Genomic DNA, 24755 nt, shown 5'->3' with positions numbered 1-24755 from the left:
CACGACGGATAAACGAACTCCTCTGCTCTTAAAATACACTGAATATTTACACTGATCTCACATACACACTCCGGCTGTTGATTTAACACTCGTCATTTTCCTGTGAACGTTCAGCAGAGGCGGGTTGGAGGAAAAACTTAAGGAGACCGAGACTTTAAGCAGCGCTGCTTCTGTAGCTTTGAATCTGTTTTTGTTTTAAAAGCTCAGTTTTTTGTTCCAATGGAAATTTTTATCGTCGTGTTGCATCACAGAACTGTGAAGGAAAATCAAGCGATAACGAAGCGGGAGAAATTTTCTAGCGTCATCAGAGCATCAATGCAAATTGGATAGGTTTAAAAATGTCATTACATTTTGTACAGCAAAAAAAAAAAAAAAGTATCACCATCACTAGTATAACGCACACCAATAAATAACTGTGGTTGTATGAAAAAGAAAAAAAAAAAAAGAAAAAAGAGTTGAATATACCAATATGGTATGGAAAGATTTTTCAATTCATTCTCGTTCTTAAATATAGACTCTAATAAATTCTCATTGCATACGCAGGCACTTTTGTATATTCGTGGTGAAAATCACTTTTCACGCCCACTCACACTCACAACACTCACTCTCTCTCTCTCTCTCTCTCTCTCTCTCTCTCTCTCTCTCACACACACACACACACACATACACACACACTCGTCAAGACTCTCAGTGAAAGCTCTAAGCTTAATGGATGATGCTGGCACTGAGAACCTGACCCCGGTCATGCGTTAACGCACTCCTTTCATTCACACTTATGCGGATAAATTCGGAACAGAAGCGTATGGAGAAACGTCTCACTCCCTGACAGCATGTCAACAGCGTACTACTGATAATAAACAGTAAAATACCGGCGATAAAGAGTCCACTGCTAGGAAATAAAATAAATAAAATTACAAACAGAAAAAAAAACTAGCTAAGCTACGGGTTAGCTACTAGTACGGCCCAAATTAGTGCTTTTTATAGGGAGGGAAGAAAGAACTGCTTAGACTACAGTAGGCACTAAACTGATTGTAGGTAAAAACAAACAAACAAACAAACAAACAAACAAACAAGTAAAGCTGCCTGCCCAGGAAAATCGACACGATGCAACAAAAAACGAAACAAAACAAAACAACAAAAAAATACAGTACAGAATTCTTAAGAATTGTTAATGATGTTTGGACTCTCTTAGAGCTATCTAATAACACCCTCTGTGAACATGCAAACATCGAAGAGTAAAAGAGTCGGCATATAGAACACAGTCAGTATGGTACAGATCAGAAAGATAAAAGAGCCGCTGAGTCAAGGAGACGCTGATGTCCTGTGTGTGTGTGTGTGTGTGTGTAAGTCGACTGCACGTCCGTTAAACACACACAGACGATTTTTAGACGTTTGTCGCCCTCAGGATAAACAGATTTGTAATAAAGCCAGTGTGAGGGTTGCGTGTGAGTTATTATGGCACTGTAGAAATTTAAAAAGGGGAATTTAAAGAAAAAATCCACCCTGAAGCACAAATAGAAATGTTTCTGATTGTTTAGAGATTCTAGTAGCAGTCTGTCGGGTGATTTGGCGAGGACGCTGGAGCGCGTACGGTAGCGTTTAATTATAGGAGGGAAAAAAATTAAACAATCGGCAAAACACAAAAAAGCAAGAGCTTTTTTTCTTAATCGTAATTTTCTGGAATCCACTGTAGAAGGAGTGGAGAAAAGTTGAGGCGAATTCTACGAGATGTTGATGACGGAGTTGGGCACATTGTATGAAACACTGGATCGTGATCAGTTAGAGCAGAGCGCACACATGTGAGGAGTTGACAGAACTGGACAGACACCAAGACTAAAGCACCGCCGTATCACACTCTGTAAAATAGAGATGAATTCTTACTGTGGGGCGTTTTGGGTAATGTAGGAAACGGTCCAAGAGCATTTTGTTTTTAAAAAAAAAAAAAAATGCAAAATCAGTATATGACATCATTAAGGATCACTAAGGATCATGTGTTAATTCTAATATTTGAGTCATTCAGGGTGGAGTTTTACTCTAAATGATTGATCATTTGACTCCTCTTTTTTTTTTCTTATACTCCTTTGACCCCCAGGCCTTCACAATCATTTTATAAAGCCGTCGACATGTAATACAAAGAAACAATACTGACATAGAGAAGGATTGCACACCGGGCCCCTGTTTGGCCCTTTCTTTCACTTTATAGGAAATAATGTACACTGTACAAAACGAGAGAGCAGATTTAAAAAGATACTGTCCTGTCTCAATGATCTGCCCGGGTGAGACCTCCTGTGTCCTCTGTACCTGCTGCTATACGCAGAAAAGCGTATTGCGTTTTCTTTTTCTGAACACAATGACAGTTGCTGCAGTTCTTTCACCATGTGCTCAAGATCTCCAGAAAATCATACAGCACCTTGAGTTCCACTCGTTCCTCAGCTCTGTTTGCGTAGGAGCATCTCTGAGACGGCAGTGCTGGTGGAAGGAGGAAGTGATGGAAGGAACGGCAGGAGTAAGAGAGAGAGAAGGAGAGCAGGAAAGAGAGAGAGAGAGAGAGAGATACCGAGCGAGAGAGAGAGAAGTAAGAGAGCACAGTGAAAAGCTCCAGCACTATAACAAATGGGCCTCGATGCGGAGCCAGTGCAGTCCTTGGCGGATGTAGCGCACCAGGTCAGTCATGCTGCTGTGCTGCGTCAGTGGCTCCATCACTGAGTCCAACTCCTGAAAGAACTCTGAAGAAAAAAAGTCAGTCAGTTTCAGAAGTATTGGCATCAAAAAAAAAGCACAGACAAAAGGTGTAGCAAATAAAACTAGAACGTACATTTCCTGAAGGAAATGTGAATGGTGCTTGCATGTGGCAAGTTCCCCTCATCATGCTGAGTGTTTTGATATGTCACATGTCCATGTTGTGCTAAATTTTGATTTTCACGTGACATCACGTGACGTGACCAGAATACATGCAAGGCAGTTCGCCTCATTGTGCTGAGTGTTTTGATATGTCACATATCCATGTTGTGCGAATTTTTTATTTTCATGTGAAATCACATGAAATCACGTGACATCATCAAATTACACGTGAGGAAGTTCCCCTCATTGTGCTGAGTGTTTTGAAATGTCACATGTCCATGTTGTAAAAGGTTTTTTGATTTTGCATATTTTGGGGGCGGGGCTGCGGCAGAACCAGAAAGCCATTCGGTACACCAATTTAAACGTTTGTTCAGAGTATCACCCTAAAGGAGCTGGCCGAGTTTGGTGTAGATAGTTCGAAAGCTTGCTGACTTATAAACCTCCAAAGTTTATAATGGGAGTCTATGGGAAAAAAGGCCAATTTGAGACCCGGTACCGGAAGTACCGGTACTCGGATCGCTTAGAAAAGTCATAACACACCTCTCCTCAATGAGCCGGTCGATTTGACACCTCATTCATGGGTTTAGGACAAAAGCTGCGGGACAAGTTACGTGCCGAAGTTTTGTCCGGAAGAATATGCAGGATAGTAAGAATGTTGCTTTGCAAGCACCATTAATTAACACAACATGATTTGAGTCAAAATTACTGTACAGTTTCATTTAAAATCAATATTTAAACGATCTATATATTTAAATCAATATTAAAATAATATGAATATAATGAATATAAAAATAACTAAAGTATTATAACTTAATTATAAAACGAATTCTATTCTATTGTATAATTCTATTTAGTTATAAAATGAAAATTAGACATGAAATTTGAATGTAATTGTAAATGAAAATAAATTCATTTAAAATGAATATAAATAAATTAGTGGATTTCTTTCACTAAAACGTTCCAAAGTTCAGGTGCAAAATTATTGGCACCCTCTGTAAAATGCGAACACAAATATAAAATGAATAAAACATTTTTTTAAAACTAGTTATAAATGATAACGAATTCAAACAACCGTATAGTTTTTATTTGACCCAATATTTTTTTAGTTTTTATTTGACCTAGTTCATTAATGGCACCCTTCAAATTTAAACATGAACAATACCTTAAAAAAGTATAGTATATATATCAAAAGAGTGGCCACAGCTAATAATTTTAAAAATACTAAAAATAAAAGTCTCAACAAAGGTTTAAAAAAAGACATTTCACCGTTTCACATTTTAAACACATGCTTTCAACTTCAGAACATTTTAAGTGTGTAAAATTTAACCTTCTTCTACTTTCGCTTTTCCCGTTAGGGGTCTTCACAGTGAATCATCTGCTTCCTCCTAACTCTATCCTCTGCATCTTCTACTCTCGCACAAATTACCTCCATGTCTTCTATTAACACATCCATATATCTCCTCTTTGGCCTTCCTCTTGACCTCTTACCTGCAGCTCCATCTCCAACATGCTTTTACCAATATAACCATCTCCCTCCTCTGTACATGTCCAAACCATCTCAATCTATCCTCTTTGACCTGGTCCCCAAAACCTGAGCCAACCTGAGCCGTCCCTCTGATGTGCTCGTTCCTAATCCTGTCCATCCTCGTCACTCCTAAAGAGAACCTCAACATCCTCATCTCTGCTACCTCCATCTCTGTCTCATGTCTTTTCATCACTGCTACAGTCTCTAACCCATACAGCAGAGCTGCTCTCACTACTGTCTTCTACACCTTTCCTTCGATTCTTGCTGACACTTTTCTCCACCCCTCCAACCCGCCTGCCTCTTCACCTCTTTTCCACACTTCCTGCCACACTGGACGATTAATCTCAAACACTTAAACTCTTGCGCCTTCTTGACCTCAGAACCCTGTAACCTCACTGTTCTACATCCCTTGTGTAAAATCTCTGTTAGGTTTGTTACTTGTACTTGTTTTGTAATCATTCCGGATCTGTTCCAAATGTTTTTATTGTTATTTAACTGCTTATATATGTTCGTATATCCATTACCTGACTTCTGTTTTCAAAAGCTCTTTGGTTTTCCTCAGCTTTCAAAACTTTGAGTGAAAATTTAAATAACTGTGTATTAACTTTTATTTGAGACATTATAATTTTTTCTATCCTTTCGCAGGATTCCGACCGTATCGCAGTTTATTGTATATAAATATAAAAATAAAGGGCGATAAGCCACGTCTTCATGCCCTAATTTTCTCTTTCTACCGATCCCGAGGCATCCAGAAACTGTACCAGCTCCGATCGTCTTCCATGCAATGAAGATTTTGAACCTTCACTGAGATGAGGCCGACTCCGAGGACTCAGTGAATCCTGAGGCATCTAGAGATCTACCAGCTCCAGTCAGACTCTGTGAGACTAAAGAGGAGATGTGATCTCCATGTGGTCTTTTACATCAATACAACATTTGTTTGACTGTATATTTATAGGGGGGCACGGTGGCTTAGTGGTTAGCACGTTCGCCTCACACCTCCAGGGTCGGGGTTCGATTCCCGCCTCCACCTTGTGTGTGTGGAGTTTGCATGTTCTCCCCGTGCCTTGGGGGTTTCCTCCGGGTACTCCGGTTTCCTCCCCCGGTCCAAAGACATGCATGGTAGGTTGATTGGCATCTCTGGAAAATTGTCCCTAGTGTGTGATTGCGTGAGTGAATGAGAGTGTGTGTGTGTGCGCCCTGCGATGGGTTGGCACTCCATCCAGGGTGTATCCTGCCTTGATGCCCAATGACGCCTGAGATAGGCACAGGCTCCCCGTGACCCGAGGTAGATCGGATAAGCAGTAGAAGATGAATGAATGAATGAATGTATATTTATAATCACACCCTCCGGTGTCACCCATATGAGGATGAGGTTCCCCCATGAGTCTGGGTCCTTTACCATCTAAGGGAGGTTTTCCTTGCCACTGCTGAATGAGTCACCTCAGACTTGCTCATTGGGGATAAATACATACACATTGTGAACTAAATCTATCTAATATTAATCTTGAATTTTGCATTCTACTAATCTTTAATATTCTTTATATTAACCTTTTGTTCTACGTTTATGTTCTGTAAAGCTGCTTTGAGACAATGTCAATTGTAAAAAGCGCTATACAAATAAACTTGAATTGAATTGAATTGAATTTTCAGAACTATTAAGTAAATTCCTTACACAACTCTTGTTGAATCATATCATTAATGAAAAGGACGATATGTGTGATAAGCAGTACAGTAAATAATAAATATAGTAAATAGTTTAACCAGATCAATAACTGAATTAAAATATTTCACTGTGTCAAGTTATGAATTATAAACTATATAATCAGTAAGATTTTTTTTTCTTCTAAAGGATACATTAAAACCAGCCTTAATTTATAAAAGAAGACGTGAAGTGAAGGAGAGAAGAGGAAATTGAGCATCAGACTTAAGCCTTCAGAGTCAGTGAGATCTCACACGTGACCTTCAGCATCCCCATGCTTTTTAATTAGCCTTCTCTAGATGAACAAGGGAGAGGAAATGACAGAGGAAGCCCTATCAAACCTGAAGCGCTATGAAGCCACTCTCTGTCTCCAGCGGTCCATACAAACGTCCCCTTACTGATAAGGCTAATGTGTGAAAGAGGCCAGTTCTCCTTTCAACCTCTGACAGATGTAGATAAGATGTAAAAGAAGACCAATCAGGCCTAATGAGCGAGTGGCACGCCGACGTGGGAAGCACTCGGGTACTTTGCGGCTTGTCGAGGATGAATGCAAGGCTCTTAACCTTGGACTGTGCAACTAACAGAATGGATTGTATGCTATACTTCACTCGCAAAGCACTTTGGATAAAAGCTTCTGAATCAATGTAAAATGATTCCCAGTGAATCAGAGGAAAAAAAAAATAGAAAAGTAGAATCCTATCTGTAAAGATATTCTTGCTTTAAGAGTGCAACAATTTTTGCTTTAGTGACTTTTATCAAAATTTCTACATTGAAATGTTTCAAAATCCAAAAAGACATTTCAACTAAATAAAAAGTTTTAAGGATTTATCTTTGTTTACTGGGAAAGTGCTGTGATTTATAAGTGATGGCAGTTTTCTAGCACTCAAATATCTGAAAGCAATTTTAAATTCACCGGAAATATCCATTAATCAAATGATATTTTCCAGCTCATACTCGGTCAGAATTGTGCTAATGTTAATTCTCCTGCCAAACACAGACGCAAGTAAATCTCTGACCTAAAGGGACATTTGGCAAAAGTCTTTCAAAGTTCTTATGGTGCGTCCCAGATCGGACACTTATACGTTATTCCACACTATTTTGTAGTGCAAATATTGTGAGTAGTATTTCCACAATTCCAAGATAAAAGATATTCTAAGAAATGCACTACAAGGCCAAAGAAGTGTCCGTGCGCTCATTCAACCCAAAAAGAAACCTAGTGTGGAATGTTGAAAACTTCACGCACTCAACATTCACAGCTTTGCATGTGTAGTGGAAAAGGGGAGGAGCTATCAGGAGCTGACTTTGGGAAAAAAAATTTTCAAGATAGCCTTCGGACATTAATGTCTTTTAAACTATCCCACGTTATGTGTAATATTTATTTTTGAACATTTTAAAAATTCATCAAATTCTGCTAAAGCTAGCGGCGTCACATTACGAGTGTTAGACATCATTTACCATCGACTGGGAAACAGCTTAAAAAACCATTAGTGGTCCATTTGAGATGATTTTTCCCTTCTATAATTCATACACTACACACTATAGTGAACTGTATGCAGTATATAATACATCATTTGGGACACAACTAGTAGGGGCACACAAGTAGGGGCAGTGGTGGCTCAAGTGGTTAAAGCGCTGGGTTGTTGCTCGGGGTTCAAGCCCCAGCACTACCAAGCTGCCATTGTTGGGCCCTTGAACCCTCTCTGCTCCAGGGGTGTATGTATCATGTCTGACCCTGCGCTCTGACCCCAACCTCCAAAAAAATAAAGTCTGGATATGTGAAGAAAGAATATCACTGTGCTTTAATGAAAGCTTCTAAACTTGAGTCACCCCACAATTTCTACATGAGTTCTGATACAGTACAATTCAGTACATGCTGAATTTCTGCCTACTGCAATATTTCAGATTAAACTGTCAGTGTTTCAGTTCTCTTACAAACCTTTAATTATTTTCTAAATGACGAAGACTTTTGATCATTTACATTAACAGAATTTGAGGTTTCAAACTCCTAACCTTCAGCAGCTGGGATTCAAACTCATGACCTTCTGATCAGCAGCCCAACAGCTTACCATGGGTCACTTCTCAAACTAGTAAAATACGACTGATACGAAAAGTAACAACTTAGACATGAATTCTACCCAATCCTGCCCTTGCACAAGGTTTTCTCATGAATTTAATTGCTTATCTTTTCCAAAATCTAAACACACAGATACCTGTGAAACCGAGATGCACTATTTGTTCAAGGGAAAGGAACGATCGCAGTACAGACTTCCACCGGCGAGCACCATGCCCAGTCCGATACACTCCCATGGTAATGAGCGTGACCTTTCCTTTTGTTTGACCTTTGTATCAGTAGCTTTCTATCTGACAGGTTTTTTTTCCTACTGTAGGGTTATGGGATTCCAGGCCTGGAGTAAAAAAATAAAAAATCTCAAGAACCGATAACTCGGTCGAATCAGACGGTTAACGAAGCACAATGCACAAAAAACAAAATGGCTAAAACAAATTGGATTGTAGACTTGCTACATTTGTAGAGACAAGTATTTCAACACTGTGTCTAAGAAACATGCACAAGAAGAGAGAACAATCTAACTGTAAGGAATAAGAAAGATGTCAGAACACTAAGCTGCTGGTTTTTAAACAGAAAACAGGATTGGATTTCACCTAATCTTGATAATCTCATCCCTCAACCCCATTTAACTTCATTCTTTTTAGAATTCAGTTTCCAGTTACCATAGAAACACAATATAGGACCTTTGTGTTATGATGATAAAAATTGCGCTTTCAGTATTAATCAATATGTCACCGTTTTAATATTATTTCTGCATTGAGACTCAAGGACCTTGAACTGTTTTGGCAGGGTTTGTACCTTGGCTCTCGTGGGCCAGCTTGTCGGCCGTGTCCCAGTGCTCGTAGCTGCGCAGGATGTTGTTGGTGATGTTGACGTGGCTGGCGGCCATGTGGTGGATGCGCTGTGGGATGGCGACGCTGCCCGAGGACGAGGAAGAGGACGACGAGGAGGAAACAATGGCTCCGGTGTTGCTGTTGACTGAGCCGATCGGGGAAGAACTCAGAGACATGGGCGATGGTGTTCCTGTAGTCCTGACAGATGTGACAAGGGATAAAATGTAATATAAGTTAATTACAAATAATGCAAAAATAATACGATGTCACATTTTTACCTCAATTATTTCAATGCTATTTTTTTAAATTAATATGCAAGTGCAAACTGGCATTCTGAGCTGCCTTTCATAAAGCAGGGTGCCATTATTTATTCTTTAAGCTATTCGAGTTGGTAAATCTTGTTTATTTTTCCCGTTTATTTAGCATTTAACAAAACTAGCTTAGCTGTTTAGCTTCTTGTGAAATGTTATTTGCATCGAGCCTGGTGCTTTTCTAACACACGAGCAAGGCTACTTTGTCCCTCCGTCTACACACACACACACACACACACACACACACATCCATCTTTCAGTGCTTAAACCTAAACAATCAAGCCACGTTGCCTGTAATCCAGCGATAAATTGAACCGCTCTCATGCCCTGTGGGGCTAAATTATGTTCCCTGTCAACAGCAAGGCCCATACTTGGGGCAGTGCAGGTTTTTACTCAAATAAACAGACCATCAGTGAACGAGAGAGACAGCAAAGACAGCAGGAAGGAGAGAAAAGTAGACGGTAGAGCAGGGAGTAGGTGTATGTTGTGTGTGTGTGTGTGTGCTTGTAAGGGAGCTGGTGTTGATCAGCAGGTAGGGGAAGATCAGAAAGCTCTTTTTACTGGTAACGTAGCAGAGAAGGCTGGAGGGCTCTGGCTGCCGGAGCTAATTGGTTTTGACAGGTGCGATGGCTGCAGAGCAGCAGGCCTGTGTAGTGTCCAGCCAGAGGCCAAGTCTCTCTCTCTCTCTCTCCCTCACACACACACACACACACAAAGAAAGCATGCCTACTCAGCTTGCACCAAGCATTAGGTTGCCATGGCGTTGGCATGGAAAAGCTCCTGTCTTCATAGAGTTCATCTTTTTTGCTTACAGACAACATAGAGTAATACTAGCGAGCGATAAACTCTGTACAAATGTACATAAGGCAACAATATTAACATCATGGTAAGTGATTCGATATGTTCTAAATTAGCTAATACATTTTAAAGCGACAAATCCAAACTGTCAGCTCAAACGATCCCCAATCTGTGTCAATCCTACAATCCGTGTGGTCTGCCTTTTCTTAACCATTCACAACTTTGCTCCCTGTTTGTTGTGCAAAAATGAAAGAAAAAAAAACAATACATTTGTTTCATCCTTGTCCTTCTTATCATCTAACGCCATATAAAGGTAGCGCTGGGGGTCACGGAATGAAGTTCTTTTGAACAAGTGTATAAAATACTAACCTAATGCCACCACATGGCAGTGACAAAACTAACAACAATAATACAAGAACAGAACCAGAGTCAGTTGTGAAAAAGGCAGAACAACAAAATCAAATATTTTCGGCTGCAACAATCACAAAACGACTCTGATACTATACAGACAAAGGACATACTTTCCATTGGAGCCCCACGGTGAAGGTGCTTGAGAACTTTTTGATGAATTCTGTGGAATAAAATATGATAAAACAAATTAAGTGACCTGACAGAGCTTGATCAAGCGCTCAAACATGATTAATCATAACCGGCTTCCTGACAATAGGAGCAGATAATTAATGGCATTCATTGGTATGCTAACCAAACAAATGTTAGACAACTTGTAATAATGCAACATTTATCAGATGATGCTATTTCCAAAATGTGTAACATGTGTAAGGATTTCACCTTGAAGTACTCCATTAAAGAGCGTGAATACTTCATCGCGTGATCCTTTTTCAGTTTGAACATCCGTAAGTACAGCAGGGATAAACACCGATTGCTGTGGAGAAGGAAACACGTGCAACGGTTATACAAACACGACTAAACGCTGGTGGTTTTCTTGGGAACGTTCTTGAAGGGTTGTGACTACGGAACAGGTAAACAAACCTCGTCCTGGTGTGCATGGAGGAGCGTGTTGGCTAGGACACAGCCAGTAGCATGGAGTGACTGACCTTTCAGTCCAATGCTTGTGAGACACCAGATGCTCGGGACATATGCACCGCCCCGTGAAACTGAACTAGCCCTCTGTCAATTCTAATAAGAGCAGACTCCTCGTGTTAGAGCTAAAACACTGTGTACTCATGGACACTCGGATCTAGGTCAGGTTTCGTAACAGGCTGCCGCTCTTATTTATTTTTTTTCTTTTCATTCTACATGACAAATCCAGGTGACCTTTAAAGGAAATTCAACCTTGATACATTACATATGTTTAGATTGAAATATTTAGAATGGGGTTTTAGTCATTTGTTGATTGGTGCTGTAAAGTGAAGTGAAGTTTTGTAAAAAAAAAAAAAAAAAGAAAAAAAAAAAGAAAAAAAAAAAGCGAAAGCTTTGTTCGCTCTCAATTTTCTTGCTCATGTTAAGGAGAAATCCGAGACTGAAGTAGAGCGAATGTTGGAGTGCACTGTAGTAGCAACGTAGCTATAGTCTAATCTACGAGGAATGAAACATGATAGTGATGATGATGTTATCAGCAAGAAAGGTGAACGTGTTTGAACAGATCGTACAGGTGAGGAGCTCTGAAAACTTTGAGAGATTTTAGGACTAAAGTGTCGCCGCATCGCTCTCTTTAGGTAGAGATGAAGCGAGTGCTAATTCCCAGTAGAACCTCGTCTTCAAACATAAGGCTTTTCAGACTGCGCTTAACCTCGGGTTGTCATCGTCGTCGTGGGATGTGTTAGCTTAGTGGGTTAGGGTGTTCGAATACTGATCGGAAGGTCATTGGTTCGAACCCCAGGTCCACCAAGTTGCTACTGCAGGGCCCCTGAGCAAGGCCCTTAACCCTCAATTGTTCAGGTGTATAAACTGAAAAAAATGTAAGTCACTCTGGATAAGAGTGTCTGCTAAATGCTGTAAATGTAAATCTGCTACATGCTGTAAATGTATTAAACCCTGCATTCAACCCCGGATAGAGAAACGTTTCGCACTTATTTCGAAGCTTTTTACCCAATGATATAAAACTTATGAAAATGTTACGGCTAGACACGCAATCAGAAATCAAACACTCTACAAATCTCTGTATTAAGAATAGTTAAAAATTTTGCTTTTTTTCCCCTTTTGCCTATTTTTTTGCCTTTACGTGTCTCAGGAGGCTTAAAACAGAAAAGCCGGATTTACATTGCAACGTTTTTTTCTCACTGATGCGTGAAGTTATTTAAAGCGGTCACACGATGTAGCTGTATTTATATAATCAGGGTTGTCGATGACATAAATATGCAAAACCCAGGGTTTAGGAATGTACAGTGTGAAACGTCAGATTATGAATAGACTCAGGATTAACCGTTAACCCCAGGTAAAGAATGAGTAGTGAAACAAGATGATCCAGGGGAAATGTTTCAAGAATGAATACAGAGCATGATGTTTTAATACACAGTCCATGCCACTGTATTTCAAACTTTAAAAAAAAAAATGTCTGAATTAAAATGAACCGTGTTTCTAATACGTACCCGAAGGAGCTTTTGAACGTCGCCTTTTAACCACTAAACAACTTTGATTAACAAATACACAAAGCTACAAATCAGTCCGACTTTTTGACTGTCGCCTCTGAGCCATGAGCACAAATCTAACCTTGACATTCAACATAAACAAGTGCTGCTGATGTGACAGACAGATTGGCATGTGGATGTCTTTTATCTGGCCTCGAGTACACATCCCCAATGCGGCAGCGCGGAAATCTTTCATTATCCGCTAACGGCTTAATGAAATACAAGAATAATGATCCGGTCTAAGCTGATTAAGTGCTTTAGCGGTGTTTTAAAGCTCCCAGATAGGAGCGATTGTAGACGGGTGATGGCTGTGGGGAGATTTAGACAAAGTGGAGCGGAGGCAAAGTGGCACATCAGGCTGCTGACGGCTGCCGACTCGTGTTGCGCTCAGGGTTTTTACACTGCCACACAAAAGGCTTTTCAAACACAAGCGGGCACTGGATGATCATGATGACTGTATTAAAACAGAAAAGCAGAAAAACACACGTCTGCTTTATAGTGAACGTGTAGAATAAACAAAAAAGCGTGAAGAAGAGAGGAAAACAATAAACAAGATAAACAAAGTATGGGTGTGATGTGAAGTGAAACCGAGTTAGTGACCACTCCAATTAGTTTTCCAATAACGTTGTGTTAGCATCGTTTTATTCCTCTTATACCACAGCAGTTTAGCAACTCTTATTACGAGAGGTGTCCATGTTCAGTATTAAATGTCTTTATCATGTCCCACTCAACAGTGGTGTTTAATATGAAGCTCATATGAAAGTAGACACTCAGAACTTTAAGAATTTGTAGGTTTTTTTATAAGTATTTCTGTTTTTAATCAGCCCACTGAGGGTAAAAGTTCCAAAAAAAAACAACAACAAATGTTTCTTCTATCTTAGGAGTAAATGGTGATATCAAACCTATTTCTGCGCTCTGAGAAGCACCGAGTGCTTGTTCATAAACAAGTTTATTTTCAACCACAAAATTTTGTAAAAGCTTTGTAAAAGGGAAGAACAAAGCCAACAGGGTCCTGATTCATTTATATCCGACTTTTTAGCCACCTGTAAAACTCTGTAGTCCGACGCATGTGAAACGGAGGTGTAGAAAATTGTGCAGTTGTACAAAGAAAACACAATAAATCTTAAACTCACCACAGCACCGCTAATTTCTTCTCCGCCAGCGTAGCTGAGTGACTGGTGAAGTTCTTTAATCTCATGGCATACCTTTAAAATAATAATAAAACAACGCAAGGTTAATGAGCGAAAGCAGCGAGATGTTTAAGAACCCTATAGATTCTGCCTTTCTTTTAGTCTAGGGATTGTCGCTTAAATGAGCCTGCTGTTTGCAATATTACTGTTAATGATTACAGAGATGGAGAATTATCAAAATATCATTTCCTTTTCAGCAGAAATGAAATGCTTTAATGATCTAATGCAACCTCATTTTATGGGGGTTTATAGGATAAACAATTTTTCTGAGCCTGCGTGTGTGCTTGAGCAAATGTGCAAGTGTGTGTGTGTGTGTGTGTGTACAACCACACACGGTTTCCTCTGAGCTCCGATTTCAATCACCGCCAGCTGAGTTGCCGAGTGTGCTGATGAGCTTCGAGGTCCATCTATTTTCATTCTCTGTGACATTAATAAAACAAGGGCTGCTAATTGCATGGCTTGTAACGTGGAGTTGCCTTGTGGTGGCCCTAATAGTAATCATCGCTTTTATTTTAATCACGGCAGGTCGGGTGGCCGTGCTGGAGGGTGGGAGAGAAGATGGGGAGAGAGAAAGAGAAAGAGAAAGAGAGAGATGAGAAGCTGGCTTTTGGCAGCACTGACCTAATGAGCTCCACAGTTTCTGAGTACATGGTGTACGGCGACTTGGCCTCTAACGGGTCTCGTTCCATGGCATTGCCGCACTCGATGAAGGAGAGCGCACCGTCTGCGTAATTGACAGCTTTGCCAAACTTCTCCATCTGTACGGGGTGTTGGGGTGGGGGGTTGACAGCAATCAGATGTGAGAGTATGAGAAAGAAGAATGACGACTGGAACCATTTTTCAGTTTTAAATAAAATAAAATCACCTACAAAAAAAAAAATCACGTATAGTTTTGTACATTTTGGGTCGCTGTCATTTATTTGGATACAAATACATTTTTTGTCAATTCTGTTTATTCATTTATACGAGAAATGTGTTTTTTATTGAAAATCTTATACGTTCAGACAATTCGGTCCGTTTGTATCCTACAGTACAAGGTTACATTTACGTATCTGACTGCAGCTTCAAATTCTATAATTGTCCTTGATTACTGTGATTTTATATGAGTCTTATCCAGTTCAATTAAAAACATGAGCTGTAAGTGCTGTTTAGGTGCTTAATAATCGGTAGTTTAATAAGTAATAATAATAGGTAGCCTTTTGAGGTCTTACGGTGCTGTTAAGCTGCTTAATAATCATTTAACATCTGAGTAATACTATGTCTTTCACCCCTTTTTGTGCTTGTTTCATGAAATTTAATCGGCATCAATAAATGCAAATGAGCTGTAGCATGCACCTGATTTGACATTTTTGTATTGGAATTCATTGGAAAACATTTGCGCATTAATCCATGCATCCATTTATTTATTTTCTGTACCACTTATGTTATACAGGGTCACAGCGAGCCTGAGGTCTTTCCCAAGGGACAAAGTGAATGAGGCAGCGACAAGCTGGATGTAGTGCCAACCCATCACAGGGCACAACCTCACACACACACACATTACAGACAACTTAGAGATACCAATCGGCCTACAGCTCATATCTTTGGACTGGGAATTGAACCTCACATTCTAACAGAACACAAAAAAAAACACCCTGATAAAGCCCACTGCATGAATCTATGTTTCTCAAATGACAAATGGATATTTTTTGTTTTTATTCCTCGTCAATATCAGCCGTACATTTTTGTACATGTTTATATGACTGATTTGTTGCCATGGATATTTAAAAAGAAGTGTCTATTAATCAAAAAGTCATCAATAGCTCTAACGGTTGCAGCCCTAGGACGCACAATTCCTAATCCGTACTTCATGCATGGGAGAGCGTAAAGCAGATTTACTGACCACTTGTCTTTCTCAGGCACCCCTTGAACAGGTTCCATCCATTTCCAAATAAACCCTTTAATATGAGCCAGACCGCAGCCCGAGATTCATTACGTACTGGCAATTACACCGGGGCAACACGGCCAATCAATTCCCTTTACTGTGCTTCCATGAGCAGGTTTTTATATCGCCCCGATGATTTATCACGGACTGGACGTAACTTTCTATAAAGAACAACACTCTGAGATATAATAGCTGGAAGTGGATTATTAAGGCTGCGACGGGCTGTTTAGTAAATCACAATCCTCTTTGAAGTCCTTTTAGAGACCTCTTTCTGAGCTTCTTCAGTAAAGCTCCAGAATGTACTTTGCACCCTCAATGCTTCTCTGCTTGCAATTAAAACAGACAAAGAGCTATAGTTCTGTCCTCCTGCTTTTACACCGCTCCTAATACTCCATCTGGACTAATTCTGAGTCTTTACACATGCGATGATGACATCACAAGAAGATATTAGTACAGGAAATCGACGCGATTAAGGCGATTTAGAGGAGCTGAGAGCAGAAGAAAGCAGAGCTTACCAGCGCATCAGCTTTGTGCTTTAGTTTCTTGGCTTCCTGCATGTAGTAGTCCGCATTGTGAACACTGTGGAAAAGGAAATATATTAGCTAGGATCAGTTATCAGACCTCTCCTTCGACTTGACGAGGCAAGATACGAGCAAGATATGAATCAAGATTTTTCTTTTTACTGGAAACAAGGTGGTGGAATGAACTTCCTGTCTCACAGGATGTCTTCAAATGAAGCCTGAACTCTGAGCATTAGATCACCTTTCATTACTCTACGAACTCCTTTGAGCTTTGTAGAATCATTAGACCTTGAACCAGAGGTGTTCAAATCGTATCAGTTAATCCATCAGGAAAATAAAAGCTCCAGTGCTGTCCAGACTCATGGTCTGGTTGCCTGGAAACCTAATTAACCACCCTATAAATGAGAAGCTAATGTAATGTAATAACGTATAGCAAGCTAGTAAACTGGTGAATATACTGAATACAGACTAGAAGTGTAACTATATCTGGGTCTCCAAAGATAAATATCTGGGTTCATTCATTCATCTTCTACCGCTTATCCGAACTACCTCGGGTCACGGGGAGCCTGTGCCTCAGGCGTCATCGGGCACCAAGGCAGGATACACCCTGGACGGAGTGCCAACCCATCGCAGGGCACACACACACACACAAACTCTTATTCACTCACGCACTCACACACTAGGGACAATTTTCCAGAGATGCCAATCAACCTACCATGCATGTCTTTGGACCGGGGGAGGAAACCGGAGTACCCGGAGGAAACCCCCGAGGCACGGGGAGAACATGCAAACTCCACACACACAAGGCGGAGGCGGGAATCGAACCCCCATCCCTGGAGGTGTGAGGCGAACGTGCTAACCACTAAGCCACCGTGCCCCCCTCTAAATATCTGGGTTTTTAATTTAATTAATAATATTTAATTATTAATTAAATAAAAACTCTTCTGTTATATGTCCACTGAAACACTGAAATAAAAGCTATAAACACTCTCATGAAAGTGAAAATCCAGTTGCATTTGCAGCACTTTTTGTTGTGTGCTGTAGAATCCAAGTCCTGATATGAGCTGGTCTGAACCAGACCCCATGCAAACCTTTCCAGCAAGAATTCCAAACAATATAATAAATATAATACACCTCGTAACGGCACATATATTTAGACACTTTTTTCTTCTTCAGCTAAAACACGGTACGTACGTGTTGTTGAACGTGAGTTTAGGTCTCCTGTTCTCCATATTCTCCACAGACAGGGCCGAAGGATTCGGCCACACGTTCGGTTCGGATTGACCGTTGGCATGGAAACCCCCGGAGGACTTTGCATGGCTGTCTTCCTCCTGCTATAAGAAGCAACCATTAAAATTAGCATTGAGCAAATCGAACAACACAGAAAGGAGTCATGACAGCTAGCTGGCTTGGTTTCAGGGGCTGGCTGAAGAGTTCGGGTTTAGATGACTTGGCACATGGAGTCTGCCTTCTTGTCTTCAAGGCTATTTTGAAATCCTTTCCAAAAGTGTAATTTGTTTGCTAAAACAGGAAATAAATGTGGTTGAAGCCTTGAGCAAAGAAGAAATAATCAGTTTCAAATTCTGCTGTGTAATTATTTATTTCCACCAGACCCTGTATTTATTATCGTTGCTTGTAATTGTAATGCAATTTAAGAGAAACGATCAGGAAAAATAGGACTCGAACATATTTCGGTTTATATCTACTATTACTGTAAAAAGTCTATGAAATAATATTTACTGAGTGATTAAAAGTGATGACCAATTCATTTCTGGCACACACACACACACACACACACACACACACACACACACACACAGAGTTAAATTAACACCTCCAGTGCCAAGTGATAAAGAGTATAACACTAATTATTTCTGTAAGTGTGTTTTGAAAATAATACAACAGATTAATGAGACATAATAAGAATTCAGGTATAATAATATCACGCTTTGTTACTAATGAGACGAACATTTAACGGTAATTAATCGTTGATACTATGTTAATGGAACGACAGTCAAAATATCCAGCTCACGTACGTGCGCTTGTACTTACACTGCTGGTCTTGGAGTGAGATTTGCTCTCTCCTTTGCGGTGCTTGTGAGATGACAACGACGAGGATGACGAAGAGGAAGAAGGCAGAAGGGAGTGTGTAGGGGGTAAGGTCGTGGGAACGGCTGTGCTTCCTTCGAGACTCAGAGAACTGCTTTCGCTGCTTCTTCGCTGGCGACCCGTGGGTTCGTCTGACAGCGGGGAGAGCAAAGGTGGAAGGAGTTTCCTCGGCTGTTTCTTCGAAGAGCTTTTCAAAAGAAAAGAAAAAACCCAGAAGGTATCAGTGGTATCAGAAGGTATCTGAAAAGGTTTCTTTTACATTTGCTCTACATGGCACCAGAACCGTTATCCACTGTCCACCAATTATCGTTTGGTTCTCCTGAGCCTGGCTGAGGATCAATAACGCTACCGAGACACTAAATTGCACTCAAGACCCTAAATGTTGGTTTCAAGATAAACCCAATCTCATGTTTCTGCCTTGGTGTTGCATACTGAAGTAATGCACAGAAAGGTTAATTGACAAACCGGGCTTTGTGATTTGTGTATACACTCTTACTGAGGTACGTCACTCATTGAACAAGTGGTAAGATGAGTTTTGGGCTATAAACACTCATTAAAACGAGCAGACTGACCTAACATCCTAGCACTGTATCCGTATTACTGCTAAAATAGCTGTTAGCCCATGATGCAAATGTGTGTAAAATGAACAGCGCTGCAAGGTGGCAGTTTCAGGAACAGAATGCCTCAGGGCCTAGGTTGTATTTTAGCAATAAACTAAGCCCTAATTAGAGAGAGAAAAGCCTTTCCGAGGTTTAAGTAAACAACCGCTGAAATGCGATGTCAATTTCTACACAGCCTCGGGCCATAATTTGGCTAAAAATAGATAAGATGTCATTTAGTACTTTTCTCATTTCTTCCAATCCTCTAGTTAGTAAAAAAAAAAAAAAAAGGTTTTTTGTTTATCGGCTTCAGAAATACTAATCAGCAGATGCAATAGAATTGTATTTCCTGTTAAAATATCAGGCTAAATATAAGGGGAGAGAAGAAAAAAATGAACCCATGCAATAACGACTTCAGGTGTGTTGATTAATGAGTGCAATTTAACATGAGCCAACTACGGGTTAACCTGATCATTTAACACTAAAATGTATCACTAATACTGCGGTATTATTAATAGCGGCTGCAAAAACTAGTAGACTAATCGACTAATACTTTCACTTGTTCCACTTGGGGAAAAAAACACAGCCAAGGGAAGCATGCAAGCATGGCTGTAAATAAGCAGCTCTTAATTCACATATTTCAGATTTGATGAAACCAATTCTACAGTTAGCTACACTAGGAAACGTATTAGCTAATTTTTTTCTAAAGGAGTGTTGTCACTCCTTTTGTATGACTTTGTATGCAGTGATATCTTTACGAGGTATCTCACTATCTCCTAAAGGTATTCCTGCTACAGTGATTTTTGTTCACTGTAGCTACTGAGCCGGGAGATAAACAAATATGAAGGTTCAAATTTGGAGTCATTATGAGCTCCAGGACGTGTTATGAAGATATCATCTTCCATCAAAGAAAGCCGATTGTTTAGATACAGTGTTCTAAGCCTGTAACCTATTGAACAAGTGTTAATGTATTCATTACTTCAAATTCACTACCCTTTTATACGTTGCTTTGGAAAAGAGCGTCTGCTAAATGGCATAAATGTAAATATGATTAAAATATTTCTCTCAGTTTCAGAATCATGGCCTGTTAACTAAATTGATGTTGGAGATGTGGTAGTCTAGTGGTTAAGGCTTTGGATTACTGATCAGAGGGTCATGAGTTCAAATCCCAGGTCCATCAAGCTGCCACTGCTGGGCCCCTGAACAAGGCCCATAACCCTCAATATTTATAGTAATAATAATAATAATAATATAGTTGTATAAATTGAAATAAAATGTAAGTCACTCTGGATAAGGGTGTCTGCTAAATGTCATAAATGGAAATGTTAACCAGACTGTTTGTTCTTAGCTGTTGCTCGTATTAAACTGTGCTATAAGCCTAAACAGAACAATGTTCATAATCAGGTTTTGCTTTGAACATGAAAAGAACTAATAGTTTACTGCTTGTTTTTTTAAATAAATTATTGGTTAAGGTACAGTAACACTCTCACTCACTCATTTTCTACCGCTTATCCGAACTACCTCGGGTCACGGGGAGCCTGTGCCTATCTCAGGTGTCATCGGGCATCAAGGCAGGATACACCCTGGACGGAGTGCCAACCCATCGCAGGGCACACTCACACTCACATTCACTCACACACTACGGACAATTTTCCAGAGATGCCAATCAACCTACCATGCATGTCTTTGGACCGGGGGAGGAAACCGGAGTACCCGGAGGAAACCCCCGAGGCACGGGGAGAACATGCAAACTCCACACACACAAGGCGGAGGCGGGAATCGAACCCCCAACACTGGAGGTGTGAGGCAAACGTGCTAACCACTAAGCCACCGTGCCCCCGGTACAGTAACAGTCATCTCCTAATTACTAATATATTTTATCTAACCACACGCACACACACAAGAAAAATAAATAAATAAATGAAAATGAAACAGGAATGGAAATATGCTGAGCACGCTCCTCCTAGCTCACAGTGCTAAATAACTAGCAAAGTTATATAAAAAAAAAAAAATAAAAAAAAAAAAAATAACTTTTTCCCTACCATGTTTTATGTGAACATGTCCAGAACCTTTACAACAATAATAAAAGGTGCTTTTCCTTTTCTAATCTGATTAAGAGGGGCAATGTAGCGTATGCGCATTGATGCTGTCTGAGCTGAACTGATTTAAAACCCAGTGGGAAGGTGATATCATTAAAAAGTCCCCGAGGTGCTCAGTGCTTCCCGTAACGAGCATTAGCGAAAGCTAATATTTTAGCCTGGAGCTGCTTATCACATTGTCAAGATCTGCAACAATTAGTCATGTCTCATGACAGTGGACACCAGCAGACAGACAGGACGGCACAGCGACCTCTGTTACGTGCATGTCTTCGGTGGGTGCACGTCTGCTCCGGAATTAATTGAATATCTAAAATTAGAGCAAGCTGGTGCAGTCATGTCAGAGTTTTATTATGATAATTCAAAGAGACAAAGGGAAATGGAGTTAAAGCTGGGTGTAGAAACTGAACTGCTGTAATTCACATAATACTGAGTACGGGAGCTAGCCACACTAACAATAGCGCGTCTTAGCTGAGGTTGCCTCAATGTATATATTCTATATCTATATATTAACAAACGCAGACTGTATTTGTTAATATATAGAAAAAAGTACTTCCGATTAAATGGTCTATTTCAAAAATCAAAAAATCAAAATCAAAAATGTGTAATTGTCTATTTAGCTTGTGGCAAGAGGTGTAAAATACTCACTCTTTTGTATTGGAGACTTTGTGGTTGTGGATGGGAGAGATACAGGGAGGGAGGAGCAGGGCATCTTTCTCCAGTTTTAACTTCTTGGTCCCACTCAACACCTCACAATGTTCTGACTGCATGTGCAAAAGACACATCACAGAGAAATTACAGTTTAACAGTATTTTTCTAATGTTTCCAATCCTATTGTACCCTTACAGTTTGTTGTTGTAGATAATTTTGTCTGTGTTGATTTGGCACAGGTTTTATTCCGGATGCCCTTCCTGACGCAACCCTCCCACTTTATCCGGCTTGGGACCCGGACTGCAAGGCAATTCCGCAGTGGCTGGGTTAGTTGCCTACCCGGGAATCAAACCCAGGACACGAGATCCTGCCATTAGATCACCAGGGGACCCTTAAAAGTGCTTGTATAAATGTTACATTTTTGCAAATTTTGGCTTGCAAAATAGTAGTCTGTTTCTTTCATGGTCATTTGTATAGAAATATACACTCACCGGCCACTTTATTAGGTACACCTGTCCAACTGCTCGTTAATTTCTATTTCAAATTTCTAATCAGCCAATCACATGGCAGCAACTCAATGCATTTAGGCATGTAGACATGGTCAAGACGATCTGCTGCAGTTCAAACCGAGCGTCAGAATGGGGAAGAAAGGTGATTTAAAGTGACTTCGAACGTGGCATGGTTGTTGGTGCCAGACGGGCTGGTCTGAGTATTTCAGAAACTGCTGATCTACTGGGATTTTCACGCAGAACCATCTCTAGGGTTTACAGAGAATGGTCCAAAAAAGAGAAAATATATAGTGAGCTGCAGTTCTGTGGGCGCAAATGCCTTGTTGATGCCAGAGGTCAAAGGAGAATGGCCAGACTGGTTCGAGCTGATAGAAAGGCAACAGTAACTCAAATAACCACTCGTTACAACCGAGGTATGTACTGTAGAAGAGCATCTCTGAACGCACAACACGTCAAACCTTGAGGCGGATGGGCTACAGCAGCAGAAGACCACACCGGTACTAGTAAGGTGTACCTAATAAAGTGGCCGGTGAGTGTATTGGCACCGTATTTCACAGCCATATTTCAGGGAAATTATGGACTGAACCAGAACACTTAAACATTAAGAGCATGAGTGGAGTGTAAAAAGAAAAATAATTTGAGGCACCAGGTACCCAATATATTTGGGTTACAAGTCTGTGTCCTGCACCTGGATCTCTACAGAGAACCATCAATATAAATAAAAATTTACAGAGGATGTCCAGCTGTTTTGTTTTTACTTTTCAACAAAACCAAGCTTTTAAGTATTAATGCTATAATTATCCCTCTGAGCTTGAAAGTGTAATTATTTTACACTGGAAAAAAAAAACATCCATGAAAAAAGAAAGTAAGGGTTATAAATTCCTAACATACCTCTGTAAACCTCGGATGTACTACTGTTAAGATGATGAAAACTTTGCACTTGCCTTGTGTTTTCTCTTTGACTTGCTGGTAGGTTTCTCTGATGGAATGGAAGCAGGTGACTGCTGTCTCCTGTGCTTGAAGCTGGTCTCTCGACACTCAGCCTTGGCAGAGAGCGGCTCAGGTGGATCCTGACCAGGAATCCGTGACAGGAGGCTGAGCTCAATCTTAACCCACAGTGACTTAATGTCCTCAAAGTCTCGCAGTGGTGACAGAAGCTCATTCTGTACTATAGAGATGGGGGAGAACAGGGGCTCCTCAAGCAGGTCAGTGGCAGCTGGATCTGGTATAGAGGTACTGCTGGTGCTGGCAAGACTGCTGACACTCAGGATATTGCTGTTACAGTCCTTAGATTTAAAGTTCAAGCTGCTCGGGCCAGGGCAGGGAATATGCACTTTTGAAAGTTCCTCAGGATCCGAGTGGCACTCTGATGAGGACGACTCGGTTTCGATAAACTCCTTGGATTTGGGGATGATCTTACTAGGCCCTCTGTGCTTCTTCTTGTCTGGAACTGTGCTGATAGTGTTGGAGGCAGCAGGTGTGGTTATGGTAGTTGATCGGGGTTCCTTTCTGGGGGCAGTCTTGCCTCCTGAAGCCTTTCCTCTAGGTTTGGGTGGTTCTAAAGGTGGCGGTTCTTTCTCCTTTGGTGTGGTGCTGGAGGTGACAGGTCTGGGCCAGTTGTGCTCCTCGCTGCTGGAGGACTGTTCAATTTTCTTTGGCTGTTTCTTGCCTGTGCTTCTCCTGGAAGGAGGCAGATCAGCTGGGGCCTTCACTCTGGTACCCTTACAATCAGGACCTTTCTGGCCTGTTTTAGGCTTGGCCTTTTCTCGGATGGGACTGAGCAAAGCTCGGTCTTTGGGGTCCGTTTGTGCCAGAGCTGCACTAGGCTTGCTCTTACTACTGCTTTGGCTCTCGGAAGCTTGGACGTCCTCCGGCTGAGAGATTCCAAGTCCATGACTTTCTGACTGTGTGTTGGCAAGGGGTTTATTGTGAGGGTTGACTTTGTTCAACCATTTATCCAACTGCCACTTGTTTGTTGATGGTGGTTCAGGCTTTAGAAGAAAGAAATTCCTTTGTAAATGATATAAAATCTCATCTGTATGTCATCATTTGTAACTTAATTTGCTGGACTTTCTCGGAAATGCAATACATAGTTATGAGGTAACATTTTTAAATACAACTGTAATAGAATAGTTGTCTAAAAACATATGCAAACAATAATTTTAATGGTCCATATCTACATGAATATTATTTGTCTTGATGGTGATTTATATGAATGATGATGATGATGATTCAGTCATATGACTTTCACAGACCAGTGCATTACTATGAAGATTTGAAGAAGCTATTACAATAGGAACTCATAAAACTCCTGAATGGCAGATAAACTCAGTGGTGCATTGTCCACAACTCTCGACTGCAAAGAAGATGATGTTTTTATCACATATATTATCTCACATCATTTGTTTTGTACAATTATACTCTAAGGCATGTAAAAATCATTCTTTTGGAACCATAAAACCTTACTTGAATGATAATTAATCACTTGGTAAA

The 24755-nt window shown here is 40.4% G+C and overlaps 1 protein-coding gene across 2 annotated transcripts in view; it reads right to left on the bottom strand.

Annotated features, from left to right (window-relative positions):
• Nucleotides 1–1869: 1869 nt before the first annotated feature.
• Nucleotides 1870–24755, bottom strand: part of aff2 (AF4/FMR2 family, member 2) — a 229188-nt gene continuing 206302 nt past the window's right edge. The window contains exons 11-21 of one of the 2 annotated variants that reach the window (XM_060885366.1): nt 23203–24253; nt 21751–21862; nt 18351–18594; nt 17493–17629; nt 16293–16356; nt 14475–14611; nt 13797–13868; nt 10865–10958; nt 10597–10646; nt 8932–9164; nt 1870–2726 (exon numbers count right to left, since the gene is read on the bottom strand). In XM_060885366.1, coding sequence (XP_060741349.1) covers nt 2605–2726; nt 8932–9164; nt 10597–10646; nt 10865–10958; nt 13797–13868; nt 14475–14611; nt 16293–16356; nt 17493–17629; nt 18351–18594; nt 21751–21862; nt 23203–24253 — 2316 coding nt within the window. In that variant the 3' untranslated portion in view covers nt 1870–2604. Of the gene's footprint in view, nt 2727–8931; nt 9165–10596; nt 10647–10864; nt 10959–13796; nt 13869–14474; nt 14612–16292; nt 16357–17492; nt 17633–18350; nt 18595–21750; nt 21863–23202; nt 24254–24755 lie in introns of both variants that reach the window. The other variant, XM_060885365.1, reaches the window with a different exon arrangement.

The sequence above is a fragment of the Tachysurus vachellii genome, chromosome 13 (assembly GCF_030014155.1).
Source record: "Tachysurus vachellii isolate PV-2020 chromosome 13, HZAU_Pvac_v1, whole genome shotgun sequence".
NCBI classification, from domain to species: Eukaryota; Metazoa; Chordata; class Actinopteri; order Siluriformes; family Bagridae; genus Tachysurus; species Tachysurus vachellii.
Note: the sequence above shows the minus strand (reverse complement) of the source record. Positions and strands in the feature narration are given on the sequence as shown.